The sequence below is a fragment of the Ixodes scapularis genome, unplaced genomic scaffold (genome assembly GCF_016920785.2).
Source record: "Ixodes scapularis isolate PalLabHiFi unplaced genomic scaffold, ASM1692078v2 PGA_scaffold10__122_contigs__length_95168666, whole genome shotgun sequence".
NCBI lineage: Eukaryota > Metazoa > Arthropoda > Arachnida > Ixodida > Ixodidae > Ixodes > Ixodes scapularis.
In genome coordinates, this window is record NW_024609836.1 from 72,562,909 (window position 1) to 72,582,842 (window position 19,934).

General features: G+C 48.6%; 1 protein-coding gene across 1 annotated transcript in view; it reads right to left on the bottom strand.

The window, feature by feature from the left end:
* LOC8052908 (rho-related GTP-binding protein RhoU) overlaps positions 1–17,390 on the bottom strand; it is a 38,252-nt gene extending 20,862 nt beyond the window's left edge. The window contains exons 1-2 of the mRNA XM_042288685.1: positions 16,780–17,390; positions 6,751–6,809 (exon numbers count right to left, since the gene is read on the bottom strand). Of these exons, the coding sequence (XP_042144619.1) occupies positions 6,751–6,809; positions 16,780–16,987 (267 nt within the window). The 5' untranslated portion in view covers positions 16,988–17,390. The remainder of the gene's footprint in view (positions 1–6,750; positions 6,810–16,779) is intronic.
* Positions 17,391–19,934: the final 2,544 nt, after the last annotated feature.

Consider the following 19,934-nt stretch of genomic DNA (forward strand, 5'->3'; position numbering starts at 1 on the left):
ATAATTCACATATCGAGCTTTTCTTTTTGTACGCGAGCGAGTAATTACGCGCACTGCACACACGTGTGTGCCGTTCAGAAAAGCGAAGAAAACGGCGCGGTGACTCACAAAGGCAAGGCCACAGCGGTGGGCAGCGTCGGAAAACAGCCAAGCCTCGGGGGGGCTGCGGTCTGCGCTAAGTAGAGTTCCTAGATAAAAACCACACTACACAAGGACTGACTTTCTGTTTGGCGGACAAAACTTACTGTATCTGTGGCACCCAAAGACGGACTGTGCTTTCACCTCGATGCAGATCGTCAGCCGTGCAAAAAAAGAACAGATCTTCGATCAAGTAAACGTAAGAAGAAATAATAAAAAAAACTCAAAGTATGCTGCCAGAGTATCGCATTCGATAGCGTCCGCTCTTACCATTCAATTTGAGCTTTGACCGGCCCTTTTCGCGTTGAAACATGTTTCAGGGCTACCAACCCCCGTCTACCAAGCGGACGCGCCGCGAATTACCACCGAAGTCAGGACGCGCCCAGGTGGGGACACGCTCCCTGAAATCCCCAGTGAGATATGGTTGTATAAAAACAATATTAATTGTACCGCTAAATCTTGTAAACTAAAAGTTTACGAAAAGATTACGTTCCTGTCATTCGGTACTCATCTCCAATAAAAGTTCACAGAAAAAACAGCTCTTCCTGTTTGTTTTCACGCAAAAACATGCTTTCTGAACGCTCACGGTGACCACAGTGAAGAAAAAAGATTGAGCCGCCATCTTGGCGCCTCGAGCCTGGGAGTTTCGGTACTCTGGGAACATTCTAGTATATTCCAAGGGCGCACTAAATTCATAGCATATATCTCGCTTGGGATGTCCTAGTGTCACGTGACTTAATGCGTCAGTGTTGCGTGACGTCACGTCATGGTGTTACGCGACAACGTGATGCAAGCTGGCAGTGTTACACGATGTCACGAACGCCACAGTGTCGTCGCGCAAAGCCACGTCCCGAGAGCGTCACTATTCCAGCCCCAGGGTCAAACACCAGCCGTTGCGAGCAGCGTGACGCCATCAGCGTGACGTCACCATCGAGGCTACATTCCAGGCGTGGACGCGGAAAGTTTAAAAGCCGGCCACTGTAAATGCTACGCAATGAAAAAGGCGACGCACCGCACGCCATCAGTTCGGTAAAGGGAAGAACCGAGCGCAAACAAAAAATGAGCCGGATCAACCTTCCGTCCGTCCGGACAGCAAACGCTACCCAAGCAACAAACACGAAAACGAGGCGTGCCGACACGCAACAGGAACACGCGTAAAGACCCAGACGGGAGACAAAGGTAACAAACACGCCACGCAAATTACGACGAAAAAGAAAAGAAAACCAGGCAACACTTCCGAGAAACGCTACAGGAAATCAGAACTGCAAGGCCGTCAACAACCAAGGCGCAGTAACAAAATAAAAACACACAAGAAAAGAAGCTCTAAGCCTGAAAGCAGGCACGTAACCAGGCAGGCGCATTCCTTCGTTACGTCCGTTTCTTGGCGGGAGGAGTGAAGGCGAGAAACCGCGTCAGTCAGGATACCCGAGATCCCCCCCGTCAAGAACACGCCCTGTATGTATGGGGCTCAGCGGCCGCGTCGGTAGAATACGTGCCAGTCAGTCAATGAACTAACGAAGAAAAAGACAGCGAGACGTGATCTCTTTTTCCGCACGATCAGAAGTCACTTCAAAGCAGAGGCGACGTCAGATCTTGAGACCTCGATCACCCCGATCCAAAATGTTTTGATCCCCCCCCGCCCCCCCCCCCCCCCCCCCCCCCCTCTCTCGTTATACTAGCACAAAGAAAAGATTTCAACATCTTGAAAACTCCGAGACCTCGATCGGAACAAAACAAACTGTGCAACCCAAACCCAAACCTAGATTTTAGCGTCCGGCCTATCAGCACCACCTAAAGACAAATGTAGAACAAAACAGACCCAAATAAAATGACCCCCCCCCCCCCCCCCTTCCAAAATGGTCGTCTTGTAAACAAAATTGTTTCGCGAAATATTTTCTTTCCTACCTGTTCGCCCATCATCGAGTAGAAGCAATCATCGACAAACCCTCAAAGTTCAATCGGAGCCCATTTTATCCGGGTTTGAGCGTGGGACCATTCCGTCCGCATTCCCTTCGATTAGATCATTCCGACACCTCCGATAACGATACCCGATGACGATACGATGCACGTGCAAAGGCGTCGGCGGAGTACTGGGTACAGTTATCGAAGTCATCGGAACGATCTACCGTCCTAGCCGTCCTAGCCAATCAAGATTTTGTTGTGTTCGTCCGTTTTTTTATCGTTCCCCATCTCAGGGTTTACAAGATGTCGATTGATTACCAGCTCGCCTGCACTCTCTCACTGCTTACAATTCTACTAAAACTCCCGAAAAATCGCGTATCCACAACAAATCCCCCCCCTCTCCCCCCTTTCCTCCTCCTCGGATATCGAGTAACGATAGCAGACGAACAAGCCCAGACCACGCGGCATCATTCGCTCCAGCTAAAAACAAGGGTGCAAAGTCGCTGAAACAAAACAAGATACAACTTCTTTTACTTATAACACAATTCAAAAGTTTGACCCGTAATAAACGGCAGGGCCAGCGTTCCGCTGCACCGCCAACCTTCGGGAGCGTTCCCGACGACATTCCGTTCCTCTACTCGGCCCGACAGCGTCTCCTCCACTAGGCAGAGGTCAGCAGCGTGCCGGCGCGCCCCACAAGCAAGAACTCTCCCCACGTAGTCAACGACCTTGCCGAATCTTTCGCTCCTCGCCCACCGATCCGCCGCGCCGGCCTTAGCAGACGGCGTGGCGTCGGTACACACAAAGATGGCGGCGCCCCCCCCTACACCGGTTCCCGCAACGACCTCTCTCTCGCGTGCATCTTTACATCTGTAGTACCCCTTTCTCTCGAAGCGGTTTTAATGAGGCGATGCCGCACTTCCCCCCCCACCCACCGCAGCAAACGTTACGAGCCGTCCTAGCCAATCGAGTGCCGCGAACGTGTCACGTGAGTACAGTCATCATCGAACGTTGTTTCGCCCCTACCGAGGGTCACGTGACAGCCACATGGCAGTGGATGGGCTTGGATAGCTCGCAGCCTTCAATGCAGTCCACGGTAAGGGGAAACGAAGTATAGTTAGCTGTCCGCCTCGAAGCACCTCGGAGGTCGGTCAATATTTCTTTTGTTATTCCATTTCGCTAAAACGGGTACCGCGAAAACTCGCGATGCGGCCGAGACGGCGGCTCGCCAATCTGTCTGGCTTGCCGCAATAGAAGGCCAGGGCGTGCGCCAGACTCGGAAAGAGGGCTTGGCATGCTCCGTTGACCAACCAGACGCCGAAAAGAATCCCCTAGCGGTGGTAGCGAGTAACAGTTCTGATCAAAGGTTAATGTTCGTATATGGTTTTAATAAGCGCGTGAGAGTGAAGTGTAGTAACTCTTCGTGGTTGAAAGTAGGGTGCACGTGAAGTTTCGATCACGATCATGCACAAAGATGTAAGAAACGAATGCGCCGCTCAACTCTGTTTTGCACGGACAGAGTGTGACCGCTCGGACGGCAGATTCCCGGCCCTCGGAGCCTGGCGTAAGGATTATGTTGATCGTTCCGCTAGTCGCATTCTTCCACCATCATTTCTTGAACGAGCGTGATTGAAACATTCACGTGTACCATATTTTCAGTCACCGAGAGTTACTCCGCTGCACTTATCAGGTTTGTTTCTCGCGACCACCGCCAGGGTATTATTTCCGGCTTCTGGTTGGTCACATTTGAATTTCTGAAGACGCCCTGAAACACGCTCGGCCCGCTTTCGGCCAATGGCGACTCTTTTATTTGTCTCCTATACTTCCCAACGAATGGCCAAACTCTCTACATATACGGCTCTGGTACGGCGTGTAACGTGTTCGGGACTAAAGGAGAACCGCGGTCTTCGGCCCGCGTCAATAAAGCTATGCATCGCAGAAAGCTGAAACTTCGTGAGAGTGTAACGACAGCGGTAGGGATGATAGAACGCGAAAGTTCGAGGACATGACGTTATCGGGATGGAAAGATAATACTAGAGAAATACAAAATTTCTCTCTGAGCCCACGTCCACTTAAGCCTAATATCGTCAAAAAAAGAAAAAAAAGAAATGACATCATGGGCGCCTATAGCGCTCATTTCAGCGAATGAAAAAAAGAATTAAAAGAGAGCGATGATTTGTCATTTTCTCGAGTGTTTTTCACTGATATCAGTGCCGTATGATGATTATTGATTCTTCGTCTTAAAACTTCGAAAATATTCCGGTTTCTACAGTCACCCCACGTGATCCAAGAAAAGAACGACAACAGTCCCGAACACACGAGATTCTCAACCAATATTTTTCACGAAAAAAAAAAAAAAAAAAAGATTACGAGGAACAAATATTTTGATTCTGGGTACAGTCGCCAAACTTTCGTAAATCGTTCTAAAAAAATAATAATTCTCAACGAGTGTAAACACTTGTTCAGTGTCCCTCTATAAGAAGGCGCCGTTCTTGAACGTCGTGTCCAATGCTGACGCAAAACAATACTGGCAGACAACTTCCTACAAAATTCCCGAAGAGAGGAGTGCACAGGTTGAATCGGCACTCCGGCACGCTTACTCGTAAACCTTTGACCGCATTGCCGGAGAAATCCGTCCGAATTATCAACCACACCACCTCGAACAACCGAAGCCCGTAAACCGCACACCTCTGCGTAACCCGTCATCACACATGGATGGCGCAAACTCGGCGCGTCGACCGGACACGGGGCCCAGCGCCGACGCAGCAGCAGCACAGCTGTCCAAACCGCGTCTGCGCTCGATCTCACCGCGATGACGTCAAAATGCCATATACAGAACACGGGCTTTGATTATTCCAAGCGTTGTTGGTATAACAAGCACGCACGCTTCGCAGGATTTTTCCCTTCTACAATGTCACCCAACGGCAACAAGGCGCGAGGTCAAAGTGAGCTCCGGGATTCCCTCTTGTTTTGCCCCCGACCGACACGTCCGAGAAGAAGACACGTGGCGGGAAAAAAAAAGAAAACAGGTTCGTCCGTGCACGCAGCAGAGACACTGCTGTCTGGGAACCACACATAAACCGCATTACCCCCTCCATTTCGTCCCGCTCATTTATGCATCCGACCACCCATCCATTCACTCCTGTCCATTACCGTGCGCCAAGAGGCTGCTTCCGAGGTTCCCTACGCGTGCCCCACGCAGCCGGCAGGCAATCCTTACCTCCCGACCGTCCCTACTACACCAACACAAAAACAAAACAACACGAAGACACAACACGCACTGCTGTTTCCCCAAGCCAAACGCAGCTAACTACGCTCTCAGCTACACGAACCAACAGTCCATAGATCACTCAGTTGAAACTTACCACGAGCCATTCCGGCCAATCAGAGCCGCGAAAGAACCACGTGACCACGCACCACCCGCGTCGATACACCCCATCCGGAATGTCACGTGACACGCACAGACAGCAGTGGATTGGCTCCGACGGCTCGTGGCGTTGGATGCGGCCCATCGTAAGGTGTACCAGAGGAGAGCACACCTCGTGTCGCGGAGACAGTATAAGCCAAAGACGCACGACTATATCTATCTCCAGAGATGGATAGCACAGGGTGTTTTCTAATGGTGCCCCCCTAACCACAGCCAAATAAATTACTAACGACAGAATACACGACCCGGGGAAGTAGCCAAAAGGAAGGACGAGGACTCGACCACTTTCCCGGTCTTCTTCCCCTTTTTAGCTCCACTCTCCTTCCCTCCTAAAACACCCCTCCCTGGACAGAATGTCCGAATCGGGGATCTCCGCGTCCGAGATCCCCGTACTGATTCGATTAGTAGCGCCTTCTATCGAAATAAGGGATAACCAACCCCCTTCTTGGACGAGAATGCGCACAAGCTCGATTCTTGTACGACGCTGGAGGGATACAACGCATTGGGCGCAAGCGTGTAACGGAGGTCGGATGCGTATACCTAATACTATAGAGTGCCTGGAACCCGCGACCGACTGGATGTGTTTACCACAGCCTATAAACCAAACCCTAGGTTACCGCCTGGTGACGACATACAAGTGTCATGTCGTCGAGGGCCGTGACACTGGCGGTGCGACAGAGGAGCGGTGGAGGGTGCTGGTGTTGTGGGGAACGTCAGAACGCCGAACTCTGGTTGAAGGATAGTGGGTAGACCTCAAGGAAAGCTGCCTCGAGGTCTACCCACTATCCTTCAACCAGAGCCAATCGGAGCTCGCCGTTCTGACGTCACCACAACGCCTGCAAAAGAAGCAGACCAACTTGCGCTCCGCAAACCGCTGCGATGTACGGTCGAACGTATACGTCAAACCGACACCCATCCGTGGGTCCCGCGTTCCATACGCACGGATCCTCACGAAGTTGTCCCGCAAAAACCCGCAGGGATCTCCTTTCTCGAATGCGTCAGCGGGATTCACGTGTCCGGCTTCCCGTCGCCGAGGTTCGTCCCGTTTGCTTGGTCGCCCCACCAGACCCATTACGTCATCATGACGTTCGCGCAAGCTGCGCTGTCATTGGCTGGACGCTTTCGACAGTCCGTCCGCCGTGCGAAACTATCTGGCACGTCGGACGAGCGCCAGATCGCCGATCCGACGTCTGAAGCGACCAAACTTTTCGGATCATGGCGGTCGTACTGCCGGATCGGTTGTCGGATCGGATGGATTTTTCGCGCATGTGGATTGCGCTTACCTGTCCGGCGGTGTCGCAGAGCTGCAGTCTGACCGGCTGGTTGTCGACGGTCACCACAACTGCGGGAGGGAGGAACAGAAGCAGTCAGAAAAAGAACGCCTAACAAACCTCCTTCTCTTGAAAAAAATAAAGAAAAGAAAGTGCTTTTATTGTGTTGTTTGTTCTGCACTAAAAAGCAGTAAGAAGCAATTATGTTGTGTGCAGGTTTAGACGGCGGGACGTGAGTCAGCCCAAACGAGCAGCGACGGGGATCGAACCCCGGAACCGAAGGTGCAGCGAGCAGCGGAGAGCTTTCGATAACACGCACACCGAGCCGCGCTGATATAACACAGTCAACCACCAATGTTTTTTTTTTTTTTTCTTCTGCATAACGTAGGAAAAAAAGAAAGGGCGAAGCCACGTTCGTTACATCTTATAACGAGGAGAGCACCAATAAAAGGGGGTCTTCGTCGATGGTTTTCGCCGTCCCGCAACGCTCTCCGCCAACCCGCTACGATACCCGCAACTCTAGAGTCAAGGCCATCGGCGCGCAGGCGCAGTAGCGGCTTCTTCGTTGCGGAGGGCTGAGCGGAGGGGGAAACGCGGCCTACGAAAAATCCCTATTATTATACGCATAATCACACAAATTCGACGTATACCGACATTCGAAAATCGCGAAGCGATAGGCATCGTTCAAGACGCCGATGACACTCGGTCTTCTACCCGAGTTCGTCGAGGGCGTTTTTCACGTTACAGAGCCCTTCGAAAACTACGCCCTCTTGTGCGAAAAAAAAGAAAAGAAGTTACCATTATGCTGGGAAGTCCAAACACGTTATAATACTCACTTTGAAGAGACTGTGTAGAATTGATAGACTCGCCATTTTTCTGGTGTCTTTAGCGCACGCCACCTTGCGGTATTTTCAGATCGACCGTAAGAGCCCGAATCGGACAGGAAAAGGATGACAAAGACGGCGCGAACAGAAAGAGAGCAACCCATTTCAAATTAACCATGTTATGTTTCTCCTTCGTTTATTTTCTTCTTGTTTTTGTTTAGAAGGGGGAGATCATACCACGTGGGAGGGTCATATTCCTCGTCATCCGCTCAGATCCCCATTCCGAGCATCAACGGGGATCATTCACCAGCTCCAAGTAACGAACATTTCAAGGGACCACGAAACTTCAATCAATTCCAAAACGGTGTTGTGCGTGTGTTTTTTTTTTTTTTCTCTATTTGGGTTAGGTGTTTAATTTCCAAGTGATCCCTGTCATCCCACAATTCTGAGCGACTATCGTGTAGCCACTTATTCTATACTTCGTTTCAGCTTCCGTCCGAGCGCTGCCAAAGGCTGAGGGACGGTTCGCAACTTCGAGAAGCGCATTCCTACGCACCACAAAGTAGTCCGGAAAAGTTGTGTTTTCAGATAACTGTTGTGTGCGTAAACATTGCAGAATATTTCAGATGTTTTCTGCTGAAAATGATTTGCAACTAAAAGATTTAAACATCTGAAGTTTATGTTTTTATTAATATATGTAAATGCATGTGGTTTGGTGAAAACTCGTACATACGCTGGCAACGCTGCCGCAGCGCTCGGCTTTTCTGTGTGATTTCGTTCCCGCAATGACCGAATCACGTGCTTCGCTGCTTTTCCCACCGAGTCGTTTCAAAACGTCCTTTAGCAAAGGCACGTTTGGGCGTCAGGCGCGAGAGGTCATGATGAATGTCTACTTTCAAATTCGGCAGGAGACTCCGGCCGCGTCGTACCACGAATGCGTTGTAAACAAGAAAAGCGTCCGGGCCACTACAATTCACTGATACGCGGCGAAATCAGGGCCCCCCTTACCTGCCGATCACATTGAACGCCGAGAAGCAGGTGGAAAGGACTGCGCCTGGAGCTCTGGTGTATCCAGACAATACAAGGAAACATCAACGGCCGGGTCATCGCCGCCCTTGCAATGTGTATTTACATCTTGAAACTATGCCTAACAGGTGGAGAGCTCGGACACAGACGCCAGTGGCCAGCCTACGTACTGACATCCCCTGCGACTAAATGTAGCAGGGGATGTAGCAGGGGACCTGTAGCAGACGACACCGTTGATACACCCGTAGCAGACGAAATACTCGGCGAGCGCGGGCGGCGCGGACGGCCGGCAGCGCAGCGGAGGGATACAAAAGTGCAGGCGAGATCGCGTGACCTATTGCCGGCGTGTGATTGGCTTCGGCCACACATAGCTTTGGCTGCGCTCGGACGGAAGCTGAAACGAAGTATAGTACACTGAAAGTGTCAACCCGTGAAGGCAGTCACCGTTAGACATTGGCTCTACACGCTCTGCTGCTTTATTTTTGTTTGTTTGCTTTCACATAAAAATCTGGGCGTTTTGATAAGGCGTGGTAAGACATGACGATGCATGAAATAAATAAAATAATAATAGTTATTATTATTAAACATTTAACCTAACCCCTCTCTGCCTTGTCGACGTGGCGCATATGCAAAACGCAGTATATGAAAGAAAAAAAACAAAAAAAAAACAATCCCATAAACAAAGCTTCCTTTTTCAGTGCTTACGATGTTTATGGATGACGTCAGCACCCAAAAAAGCGTGGCCCGGGTAAGTCAGACAAGGAAGCGACACGGCGGCAGAGCTAAAATAGACCAAATAACCGGCTGCGCTAAAGCAGCCCACATAAGTGGCCAAAAGTACACAAAATAAAGGAAAAAAACGTCTTGTCTAAGGGGAATTCCCCGACCCACACAGGAACGAACTAGGCGGTTTTTTTTTCCCACGCGCGCCGCGACGTTCGGCGGCTTCAAAGTTCACCGCGGCCACCAAAAAGAGAAACACAAACGCACCCCCTCACAGACTTTGAGACAACAAAGCAAAAAAATGCTACAACGTAAAAGAAAAAAAAAAATCATTTGGGGTGCCGTCGAGTGTGTACACAGCGTGCAAAGAATCCGTCCCTTCGTATTTGCAACGCAGTCTGCGCAAGCAACGTCGTGTCTTGGGCGGTAAGTCGTCGTGTCCGCAACAAAGTTACACACTCCTCCTAAACAGCCGACTCGACGCAAAACCCAAACAAACTGCCACTCTTTTTTTTCTTTGTTTTTTTCGGCGTTACGGTCGTTAGTTCGGTCGTTGGCAGTGGCTAATTAACCTCGATACCTGAAAGCAACCTTTGGTTTTCCCCGCAGTCGATCCAGGTTTCCCTAAGCACTCGCGTTGCGCTTTTTGGGAAACTTTTTTTTTTTTTTTAATGTTTGTTGACAGAGACATTAAACGAGAACACAGATAATACTGTAGAGACGCTGTTTTTGAGTATTAAGTATGAGGGGTCAGATGAAAATGTTTACTACGTAGTACGTACTTTGTTCTAATGCCTACGGTTAACGAGTGCCGCAAAATTGTGCTTGGTCAATGCAAGGTTCCATTCGAAACAGAAAAAGAAATATCATTGAATAAGATGGACACCTATCGATGATCCGTAACGTGTGACTATGTAGCGATTACGAGGCAATATTATTGGTATCCTTTGTTATTGCCGCTGATTTGCCTAAAAATTGGCTCAACAGAACAGACCACTGGACATGGCTGGACTAGCTACAGTCAGTCATGGATTATGAATTCAGGGGAAACTCGTCCCAGCCCTTTCCACTGTAGCAGAGCGAACGCTGGAGAGAAGGCGACCTCCTCTCCAGCGTTCGTTCTCCTAAAGAGGAAAGGGCTGGGAAGAGCTCCTCCTCGACCCTTAGCCCAATTTGTCAATATATTTTTCTTTCTCGCGAAGTTATTGACTTCAAAATTTGGTCCTCAACTCTTTTCACGAACCGAATGCCTCTCCTGGCCCAATTGAAAAGGTGACGACAGCCGGCAAGTGGCAGAAAAAAAAAATAATGCGCGACATAGGGAGTTTTAGTAAAGCGTGTTTCCCCTCCGCTACGAAGAAACCGCCACTGCGCCTGCGCGTCGATAGAGTTCCGGGTAGCGGAGAGGCTTACGGAGAGGGAAACACGGTCTGCTAAAACTCGCTACTCTCTGCTTTCTGGCCACCGGAAAGAGAGGGGAAATTTGAATGTTAGGTCTGGCATCGGAAAATTGGGTTGTGTGTATGTTTATACAGCCTGGAACTTGGTCTGCCTCAACGGGCGACGAGTCTCCCAGCTGTAAATGAGCAATGTAGCCAGTGCAGCACGACCGACCACACGCCGCGGTACGATGCTCATCGAGATCGAAACGGGCAGGGGCGGGAATCGAACCCAGGATTCCTGGGTTCTGCAGTGGAGCTTTTCGCTCCACGTGCTCCGAGCTGGTGTGCGCTTTAGCCCACTCGGCCACCGTTTGACATTAGACTTCGTTCATTCCCTGTAGCTGTCGTACATTTCGGGAGATACTAAATACCATGGCCCCCCAAGAGTCCGAACATCCAGAAAACGTACAGCTAGGTAGCTTCGGCAAGGTGCCCGTAGAACGCGTCTCCGACCGGTGTGTGTAGCGTCCCTTTCCACCCGTGCGTCGAAAGCGGTCCCGAAGTGCCAACAAAGGACGACACAAAATCCGGAGTGTTATCCTTGTCGGATGCCGCGATCCTGGAAAATAAACCATTAACCGTCCCCCTACCCCCCCCAAAAAAAAAAAAAAAAAAAAAAAAAAATAGCGGGCAAACGCGACTGAGTTGTTGTCGTCATGCCCCCACTTCTAGCCGTCCAAAAATTCCGCGAACTGTGGAGAGCGACCTGCAGCGGAACCGGAGGCGTCAGCCACATCCAGTGAAGGGTTGTCCAAACAGGACGCTACAACAACGCACGACTCCGACAAATCGTGAAATTGAAGCGCTTCAATTTTCACGATTTGTCGGAGTCATGCGTTTTAGTAGTGTCCTGTTTGGACACCCCTTGACACCGCCAACATCGGCGACAGCGTTGACACTTCTATGACGTCATCGGACGGAAATCGAGGAACCACTTTTTTTGGACGTGGTAAAAAAAGCACCTGTCAGAGACGCGTTACAAACACCATAAATTGAGAATCTAAAAAAAAAAAAAAAAAGTATCGGAATATTTCGTATCCCCCCCCCCCCCCCCCCTTTTCCGTTCCCTTCCCCAACCACACACACTACACACACGCACACAGACCCTTCCTGGTTGCTGCGGAATACAGGGCCGTATCCAGAGCATCTCTAACTGAGGACCATCTCACTAGCATCAATAAGATGCTCCTCAGCATCTCATTATTGCTCCTCAGCCAATCAGAGTGCGCCATTCGCCGATAAGAATCCCGAAGAACCAATCAGGAGGGAAAAAGAGCGCGACCATGGAAAGTCACGCCCCGCGTAAACTGTCAGTAACGATAAATTAAATAAGACAAAAACAAAAACCCCTTCTGTTTTAGCTAAGTCCATACGCAGCAGACGCTACCAGCTCATGGGACCAATTAAGCACCGTCAAGCACGTAAGTCACTAGGCCTCTTTTCAGTTCTCATTGGTCCCAATCAAATATAGTAGCGTCGGCAAGTATCATTAAACCGCAAACCAAAGTGGCTCTTTCCCTTCATCGTGAAAAACGCTGCTCGATTTGCTGACCGCATTTTGCACCGGGCGATGACTAGGCATATCTGGCTGTAATCGGGAAGGCTCCGGTTCAAACCGGCCCAATTAAGCACGAGCGACACCTAACAAAAGAAAAGGAGGTCAGAGAGCGACCTTGTCTCGCAGCACTAAACGTCGCCATTGAAGCTGATTACTCCCATTCCCATGTATAAGATAAAAAAAAAGCGGTGGTATCGTATAAACACACAAAAAAAAGGCACTATACAACATCCCGTGTATACAAGAAGCGCGAAGAAAAAAAAAAAAAAAAAATCCCGAACTGTCGACGCTGCCAGACATTTCCTCCATCGTCCCCTAATCTCGACAGACAGCAGACGGACTAGTTTATAAGAGTATGGTGCGTTGTTCGGGCGGTCCTCGCGGAAAGATAACGACACCGGCGTGGCGACACCGACGTTGATAAGAGCGGCTAGCTACACAGTAATCTCGTTCGAAGCGGTTTTGTTCCAGTGTTCCCGAGAAAGAAAAAGGAGCGTAAACATTTCTCGCAGCATCATTTATTGTCCAAGGCCGTCGCGTGCTCACAGTGTGGTAAACCTCTTTTGACAGACTACACCATTCCAGGGAACGCGCATTGAAACAGGAACGTTTGTTTTTCTTCCTTACTTTCATAGTACGAAGTAATGGGACGCTGGTCATACTGAGTGGATGCAAGATTCAAAAACTGTTATTCTGCAATGATAGGGTTTGGCATCTGGCCTTCTTGTCGGTTAAAGCCGCAATCTAATTCGCTGCAGCGCAATTATGCGATTCCCCGAACTCCTCTTGTACATATTACAATTTTTCAGACAGTTTAAAAAGTTAAAGAGAAAAGCTCCACTTCCAGTGGAGCTTCTTGGAGTTGTGTGATATGCTGTAATAACCGACGTACTTTTATGTTCAGACGTATCGGTTGCCGACTCCAATCCGAGTTCCGTCGGTCCCCATGATGTACTTTCTGGTTTCTAGTTTTATTGTACTTCAAGGGGTCCAATCACCAGGAAGGGTGATTTGATTACATCTTTCAGAAGGTGCCTTGTAAGTTGTTCAGTGGCTTTCGACGATGCCCAGAAAGTTTCAAACCAGAACTATGCCCGTATCTTCACTATTTAGCTTAAAAGCTTCGCTCCAAACCACATGCCTCATTAATTATGGGGGGGGGGGGGGGGGGGGGGGGGGGGGGGGCCATAACCAATGAGGCATGAAAAAACAGTGAGTGCGCAGGTGAGCTGGTGGATGTTGATCATGATGTAGAAAACCCGAGACTGTGGTAAAAGCAGGGAAACTTGGTCGAAGAAGAAAGACAGGGGAAAAGAACGTTCTCTTCCCCTGTCGTTTTTCTTCGACACCGTTTCCTTGCTTTTACCACAGTCTCGGGTTTTCTACATCATGATCAATGAGGCATCACTCTTATTTTCTTCTTTTTTTTTTTTTTTTCTGCGCTACGCGCAGTATGCCCAGAAAAATGTTGGCCTGCGTCTCGTTTAACTCCCAACAGTCTGCATATATTTAAAGATGTAAGTGAATTGGCAAAACCTTGAAGAGATACTTTGTGTGAACATGATTGTAAACCTGAGACTGGGGCAGAAAGAGAACACAACAGAAGGTAGTAAAAGAGGAGGCAACGTCTCAAACTCAGCTGCAAAGTTTATTTCGAACTTTGTGTATGTGTATAAAGTTTTTCTGGCAATTCCAAACCCCCCCCCCCCCCTTTTTTTTTCTTACGGTCACAGACAAGTAGGTGAATTGAATTTGTAAACTCCCCCTCGGCTTCCTTAAAGGAGCTGTGCAACGATATTCAATTGGAATGTTTTTCTCTCTACACGAGCTTACCGGCACACCTGAGACTCAAGGATACTCACACGCAACGCCATTGGCCAAGAAACTCCTTTGTTGCGGTGTAATTTCAACGACAAAAGCGATCATTTTCATTCAATCTCTCCTTTGCAAAATTTGATGACGTAACTCGGGGATCGCAGTACACCCAAGTGACGATATTTGAATGCGGTTCATAGATTGGACCCGAGCATTGCGTGGGCACTCGACTTGGGCTCGTGACAATTGCTAGCTCGAGAAGCATTCGGGTAGTGACCCGTGTCCAATCGCTGCAACAACGGCAACAGCCGAGCCATAACAATGTCTGGAACTCAGCGCGTGTCCTGCGCTTTGCCAACCCCAGCGCGTGACTATGATTAACACTGGCGGCATATAGTCGGCTCCAGATCACGTGGCCGCTTGTTCTGGCTGTGAGTCGAGGGGGTGAACGCTGCTCGTTTTTCTTAATTTTTTTCTGGGACTTCTATTGCGTGGGGTGAAAAACGAACGCGTGTTTCATAGGTCATTAACGTTAGGGATCCGTTTTAAGCGGTATTTGCGCAAAGTACAAAAATTGTTGCATAGCTCCTTTAAGTTACATTGTGCCAAAAGAGAATACAGATAGTAAGAACACCCCGAGACTGGGAAAAAGAAAGGGCTTGGGCTCGTCGGCACTAAAGTCACTGGATCCAGTGACTTTAGTCGGCACGTCATAGCTGGAACAGATAACGCCCAGATACACAATAAGTCGAGTTGGCAAAGTGGGTACGGTCGATATGTTCTCTCGCTTCTCAATCAAATTTTACGCGAGTGGCAGTATCATTTGCGAGACTTCGCCCGTCACAACTGTCGGCTATACTCATTGTCACCTCAAGATCCGTAGTACACCTTGCGAAAATTTACTAATTTCGCCCTCCATGTAGAGAATAAAGGCATGTGTAGGTACATTTCAGATTAGGTATATGGTATCTTATCGAGACGTAAACGGTTTCAAACACCAAAAACATCGCTTCTTCCTCTAACAACCCAATCTTGTAAGCACTACTTCGCGCAGCGCATGAACAATGCACAAATGTTTTCATGAGGTCAAAACGGGTATAGAAAGATAGATTGGTAGACATTTCAATTTCACTTTCGACGTGTTCCCATCATTTGATCATCGACATCCGGGCAAGCCCCAAACGAGGAACGTACATAAATATATATTAGAAGTTTCATACTACTAAAGTTTATAGCCTTTACCGACGTGACGCGACTTTGGGTCTGAAGGAAAATTGAGGAAATCAAATTTTGGGGGGTTGGCGGGGATCTGTGTATCGTTCTTTTCATTGCTCATGTGCCAGGAGGAAAATTTCAGGTAAACTTTCACGCTGGCGATACGAGTATACAAATTTCGGGTCTGCTAAATTTACATCCCAAACACGCGCATTTCATACCCGAGCAATTAGGCTCTATTTTTTCGTTCAAGAGCTTAGCAAACGCAGGGCGACGCTTATTACGTTATCTGCATCGTTTTGCTTTCGGCGTTCTTATCGGTTAACAACCTTATCATTTGGGGAGCGATAATAACATGCTCGGGGTCACTGACAGAGTGAGAACGACAGGTCGTGTCTTTCGAACGCGCTTCATGAAATCCATCACGTTCGCGAGCGCGGTCGAGTTGCACGGGACGTTGAAGCGTTGTCGACGGCTGGAACCGAGATAGCTCACACTCCTCCATGTCGTTCTCGACCGATCAGCGACTAAAACAACAAACGACAACAGTGGCAGAGTTTTTCCGGCGAAGGAACTTTCGGAACATAACGTGACGGGTAACGTGTGTAACACAAAAAGAAAACCAAGGATGAAACGTCAACACGGCCTGAAGAAAAGGTATGCGAACCACCACAAGATTCTACTCCAGCTCCGACCGCCGTAATGACGCGTGAAACGCGCGAAGTTTACACGGGGGAAGACAATTGCGTTCTGACACGGAAATAAAAGTGACAACAGCTTCTACTATTTTTTTACACGAACGTAGTAGAAAGTCTCGACCGAGGTCACCGGAACAGTAGGCACATTTCTCTCTCTCTCTCGTAATTAGAGCTCAAACGTATTCATGCGTATGTAAACACGCTGAATGAAAAAGAGTAATTAAAGAGATGCCCTGCCGTTTACACGATGTCGGTGACTGCAATAGGTTGACTTCATGAAACTTGCAGGGACTAATAACCCGAGCCGAAATTCGAACTTTGCTACACGACAAAGCGACGAGACGATAGGAATTACACGCGCTTGTTTACATTACACACATTTAGGGAGAAAACATGAACGGAAGGTCGGAGATGACACCCACACCTGCCTACCGTTCCATCCGCCCGTTCATGTCGTTCTGATCTAGTATCGTTATCGGAGGTATCTGATCTGTCCGAACAATCTACCAAATCTGTCCAATGTGTGTACCGTTTAAGTTTTATAACCGATCCGCTCGTGCAGGCTTTGATGTTGACATTCCTTTTATGAGTTGCGAGCTTTCATTCAGATAGGCACGGCCACGGAGCAACCCGGAAGATAACGGCGATCGCCTTGAGTTCGCCGGCATAAAAATTGCTCCCCGAGGGGGCTAGCGTTACTAATTAGCATCGGCTGATCGCGTCGTGGGAACCAAACTCACCAGAGTAGTTGTCGAAGGCCGTCGGCACGTACTCCGTCGGATACCCGTTGGTTGTGTAGCTCACGACCAGGCTCGTCTTGCCCACGGCACCGTCACCGACGAGGACGCACTTGACGGAGCAGACGCACCCGCTGCTGGCCGTCGCCGCCGCGGACTTCATTTCAGCCGCAAGCAAGCTCGCCGCGTGATCCCTCGCCAGCGGAGGCATCACGATCCAATTTCCTGTATCCGCCCGGTTCAATGGTACCGCGACGCAGTCGTCGTCACATCCCTGCCAATAAGCAGGAGCCGTCGTTCCCGCACGACGACGACGACACGGAGTCCGTTAGGCTTAGCGAGACAGACGGTCGCTGTTGATCGCGTTTTTCTCCTCGCTCTTGAGCCGTACCCGTCGAAAGTAGTCATGACAGCCTCGTGAACCGGTGACGGACGATGTTTACCGACGTTGGAGAGAGCGGTCTTCTCGTTTCGTCGGGGAAACGGTTGAGCGGAGGCGAACGTTCGTGCATGACCGACACCGCCACCGCAAACGCCGACAGCCACTCGGGCGATCAGGGACCCATTGTGCTGCGATCGGTCGCGTCGTCTGCTTGAAGGTACGAAGGGTGACCGCTTTCAAAACCTGGCGCTGTCGTCGCACATGGTGCGTTCGGTTATTCGCACTGTAAGATTGACTGCTGTTATCACGTGACGTTAAAAATATAATAAACCGTTTTGTAAAACAAGTAAAATTTAAAAAAATGAACTACAATAAACATAATTAATTGTCTTTAATAAATATTTCAAGCTTAATAATAAAGAATAAAGAACTTCCGTCAAAACTAGAAATTGTTTAAGTAGGCTGCGCCATCTAGGTAATGCTTTAAGAATTAAATCCGCATGGATGGCTATCGCCATCTTTGAGGAGCTAACCACACTAAATTATAACCGAAACTTGTATTATTCGGCGCGCGTTCATCGTATAAATAATAATAAATAATCGGGCCGTAAAATGACCAAGATGTCATTACCCCACACAAGCACGTTTGCAGCAGACGCTTGGCAATGCAATCACATATAAACTAATGACGACGGGAATACATGGCCACGATGCACAGCTTCAGCTATTTTCTGTGGTGAATGCATAGTTCTTCCTAACATTCGCACTACCGTAGAGCGCGAGACTTATGCCCAGTTTCTTCTACCGTCGCATTTTACAGTTTGAAAACATCAAGTCGATGCTATGCACATTTTCAACGCTGATTGTACGTTGGAGGCGTACTTAGGCGCGTCATTTAACTTCAGTAAGTGAATTACACCACTTCATTACCCTTCGGGTAATTAGTAATAGTAATTAGCCACCTCTGACTTGAAGTGATTTTAATTCAATTATTTTTTTTGGCCTCGAACTTTTCATTACTTTTGAATTACTGTTACTACTTTCTTTTTTACACGACTTTGTCACCCTGGAGCTTAGTTTCATAGTCATCGCAGTGATGTGATTCGTTCCCATAATTTTGGAGCACCTTTTGAGCTGCTAAATGTCCATTTGGGGCAAAAAAAAAAAAATACATTAAACAATGGCGGATTTTTTTTTTTTTTTTGAGGGGGGAGCGACTTTTCCCCTTCCCTTCCCTTTCCCCCTCAGCTCCCCAAGGTCAACTTCTTTTAATATAAAACCATTCATATACACCGGCCAAAAGTTTAGTTTTCGGTGACATAGCAAATGTTGGGTTAACAAAATATATCTGGGCGACGTTTCGACCGTAGCGATATATCTCAGCAGATCCCCCCGCCCTTTCCCGCTCCGCCGCCCGAATGCCTACCGCCCCTCCAGGCCAGACCCGAAAATTCGCCCCTGATATTATAACACAGGTAGATATTTCACTGCGAATACCCCAGTTATTGGACCATCCAACTTATAAAAGGTTCTTCTTCGTATTTTTGTGCAACCACTTGGCTAGCATCCGCTGCAAAGCACACTGATATTACAAGTATAATTTAATTACGCACACTGGTGGTATTCGGCATGCAAAATTTTATGTTCATAAAAAACAAGACCGTGGACAAGAAATCCCAAGGTCTTGTTGCACTGATCAGTTTCAAACAGAAAAAAGGGGAGGGGGCGCAATATAAAGGTGTTAACTGAACATAAAAAGTGCTGCCTAGGTGTACACTTAATTAAGGTTACTTATTCTTCAATTCTCCAATTGGCCTTCCTTAAGTCTCAAATAAAAATAATAAAGAAAAGGACCACGACCAATGATTAACGCAGTTCGTCAGCATGCACAGCTTAACATGCTTAACTTTATCATTATTATTACTATTTTAATTTACTGTAAGCTAGGGCAGTGAAGTCAACATTCAGCGAGTTATTGCTTCGATCACGCACCATCGCACTCCGGAAGAGTGTTTTTCCCTTAGCACGAGGTTGCGATGCGGCGAAGCGACATACGCAAAAATTGCAATCACTACGCCGCGGATGAGGCTTCTCTGCAACGCCTCAGAGCGTGGTAAGAAGCGCGCTCAACGGAGCTAACTATCCCGCCGTGAGAGACCCCACCACGAACACTCCAAAATATCCCGAAACTGCTGAGCACCGTATCGTTCTCGATGCACCTCGTTCTCGATAAACTCGAATAATACGTCATAGTAAATCTAAGCAATAGAGATCAAAACTAATTTCTGGCGCAATGTCGGCGCAAATATGTAGCTACACTTTGGAGTTTTCTTAGATGAGTCTACGCTTCGGAAGTTTGCTGAATTGTGACTACACTTCGACATTTTGCTGAAATGTAACAGCGCCGAAGAGTACAGTGAGCTTTGGCGCGGCTTGGCGCCAATGACTCTGCGATCGCATCACTGGTGTCACCGAGAGGACAAAGAGTGTTGGACGTCCGCTGCGTTGCCCTTCGGCAAGCTCGTGGTGCTTTGGAAGTACCAAGACGGCGCCTGGACGTCGACCACGTGGCGCGTGCACACAGCAGAGCAGTTGCAAAAACCCGAAAGCACACGCAAAGCGCGGGCGCGACACATTCTATTGGCAGGATGTTCAGACATAGCGAACAAATCGGGACCGTGACGTCCCCATCGAATATATTTCGAAGTGATTCATTTCCAGATTACTATAATCTTGAAACTAAGAATGTCTCAATCCACTCGATTCATTAAGTTCA